Source organism: Anopheles merus, chromosome 2R (assembly GCF_017562075.2).
Source record: "Anopheles merus strain MAF chromosome 2R, AmerM5.1, whole genome shotgun sequence".
NCBI lineage: Eukaryota > Metazoa > Arthropoda > Insecta > Diptera > Culicidae > Anopheles > Anopheles merus.
In genome coordinates, this window is record NC_054082.1 from 6,150,690 (window position 1) to 6,153,386 (window position 2,697).

At 50.1% G+C, this 2,697-nt stretch overlaps 1 protein-coding gene across 1 annotated transcript; it reads left to right on the forward strand.

Annotated features, from left to right (window-relative positions):
- Positions 1-731: 731 nt before the first annotated feature.
- LOC121588772 (GS homeobox 1-like) lies at positions 732-2,017 on the forward strand. The gene has a single exon (XM_041907096.1). The coding sequence runs from the start codon at positions 856-858 to the stop codon at positions 1,873-1,875; it is 1,020 nt and encodes a 339-aa protein (XP_041763030.1). The 5' UTR covers positions 732-855; the 3' UTR covers positions 1,876-2,017.
- Positions 2,018-2,697: the final 680 nt, after the last annotated feature.

The following is a 2,697-nucleotide window of genomic DNA, read 5'->3' on the forward strand; positions in this document are numbered from 1 at the left end:
CTGCTGTCGCGCCGAACTGTCTGCCAAAGACGCAACTTACAAGACAGCACACAGTGGGTTTCTTTTGTTTGTAGGCTTTTACCGAAAGGTTTGCTACTTTTTACTGTACTTCTTTTTCCTCAACATCGTGCGTACCTTCTTTTCAGGATCGTTTCAGGGTTCCTCCTGTAGGCCTATGGGCTTCCTGTTCCAACAACGGGGCGGAGTTCAGCACGCTCGAGTGTGTAGATCATCCGTCTTGTCGTCAGTTCGATTCGACCGAGAGTCCGTTTTTATGGCATCATGATAGACACTGGAAAGTGCAATGAATAACTAATGGAAAACAAGAGGAAAGGAAGCAGGATAGCGAGACAGGGCGAGCGAGATGGGGAAGGGATCAAAACCATCGACCATCTGTTAAACTGGTAGGTGACGAATCGCTCTTGTATTGCTGATGGGGGAAATGGGCTGCCTTAGTTTCCCTGCTTTGCTACCGGGACCGGGAACTAGCAGCACTCCCTGTCGAGGTTTTCCCTATGCCAGGTATCGCCCTCTACCGTTGTTGACCTATCCCTCATCATGCCATCCTCATCGCTATCCCTCCCGACCAATGGTAGCTTCTGTCCGGAATTAACCGTAGCGTAGGGGAAAAGGACCTTTTTTTACTGTTGGCTTTCGGTAGTTTGTGTGTGTAAAGGCCGCCTATAAATACCCTTCCCACCGTGGGATCTTCACTGCAGTCTGAGATTTGAGCTAGCGAAGTGAAGTTCTCGTGTGTCCCGGGACCGTGCTTGAGAGTTCCGTCGAACAGTTTCTGTGATCTGCAAACCTCATACCTCAGTGCCTACCCAAAACCAGTGAACACCAACAGCGAAAATGTCGCGATCGTTTCTAGTGGACTCGTTAATCAGTGATAAGCCGGCGCCGGTGAAGAAAAGCTTCCCTTACGTGGGACCGTTCACACAACTGCCCGTAACACCGCCGGGAGCAGCCGCCCTGCCCTACTCCGCCTGCTACGTTGGCAACTATCTGTTCTCGCTCGGACTACAACAGCAGCAGCAGCAACAGCAACAGCTCCTCCAACAACATCCCCCGAGTGTGTTTCCCCACGCCGCACTACCTCACACACCCACCAACCAGCCCATTGTGCCGTTCTGGCAAGCGGACCTGAAGCCCGAACTGTCCCCGAAGCTGTACCAACCGACGGACGTGTCACCGCCGAAGCTATCGCCCAAGGAAGACTACTACCGCAAGCTGTACCGATGCGAGAAGACACCGGAACGGTACGCCCCTTACCTAGCCGTCCGTCCAGTGGAGTCACTGACCAGCGGGAGCAATGTGGCAGCAGCAGCAGGAGCAGCCGGAGCATCAGCCAGCACACCGCCCACCATTCCCTCGGCCAGCCCTTCACCGACGCGCTCCACCGATCTGTCCCAGACGTACGCGATCGACGATGAGCTGTCGAGCAAGCGCATCCGTACGGCGTTCACCAGCACGCAGCTGCTCGAGCTGGAGCGCGAGTTTGCCGGCAACATGTACCTGACCCGGTTGCGTCGCATCGAGATCGCCACGCGGCTTCGACTCTCCGAGAAGCAGGTCAAGATCTGGTTCCAGAACCGACGCGTTAAGCGCAAGAAGGGTGACGCACCGTTCGGGGCCGAGCTGACCGGTGGAGTGTCATCGCCCGTCGGTGGTCGGAATTCGCCCAAGGAGCAGCAGCACCAGCAGCACGGTCAGCTTTGTTGCTGCCGAGGATCACACTGCGGTGGTGGTGGTGGATCCGATTCCGAGGATCTACCCCAACGATCAGCAGAAGATCGTACCCACTCTCCCGTCGGCAGTCAGCAGCAGCAGGAAAAGGCGTGGGACTTTAGCAAAGCCTATCCAAGTCATTAGAAGACAAACGATGGCGAGATCGTCAGCCCAGTGATGCGTGTAAATAGTAGCAAGTCGTTGTAGATAAGAGGAGGAGAGAGAGATGTATATTTTATCATATAAAAGGAACATGTTTTCTCTTTTACAAAGAGTTTTGATACGTTGCGATACCAGTTTAGATGTTACAAATCAATAAACACACTAATGTAAAACAAAGCTAATGGAATGTTGTATTACAGGGTTTCCCACGATTTATTGGTCAGTTCCCATGATTTTTTGGTGCGTTCCCACGATTTTTTGGTCGTATCCCATAGATTTTTGGTTCGTTCCCATAATTTATTGGTATTTTCCGATTGGATATCAATACAATTGGACCAACAAATTCTGGGAAACGACCAAAAAATCGTGGGAACGCACCAAAAAAATATGGGAACCCACCAAAAAATGATGGGAACCAACCAATAAATCGTGGGAAACCCTGTAATTGTAATGGTATATCGCGGCTTTTCTTATATCACATCTAACTTCACCAAGATATTGTGGTGCTTTTTGTACCAGCATTGGGGTTTAGGGTCTTCTTTTCAGCAGAATATATCTCTTATCTGAAATTCTTGAGGTTGAAATGTTTGAAATATTCCTTTTTAAATACTTTGTACTAAGGACAACGTAACTTCCATCTACCTTGAAGTATAGAGTCCATATTTCATTTCATTTAATAATCCAATATTCCATAGAGTCCATGAAGCCCGATTCAATAACATGCCCGTCATGGGTTCAAGCCTAGAATGGACCGTCCCCCCGTAGCAAGGATTGACTATCAGGCTGCGTGGTAATGAATTAAAT

Coding starts and splice junctions, on each gene's coding strand:
- LOC121588772 (XM_041907096.1), top strand. CDS start 856: ATGTCGCGATCGTTTCTAGTGGACTCGTTAATCAGTGATAAGCCGGCG.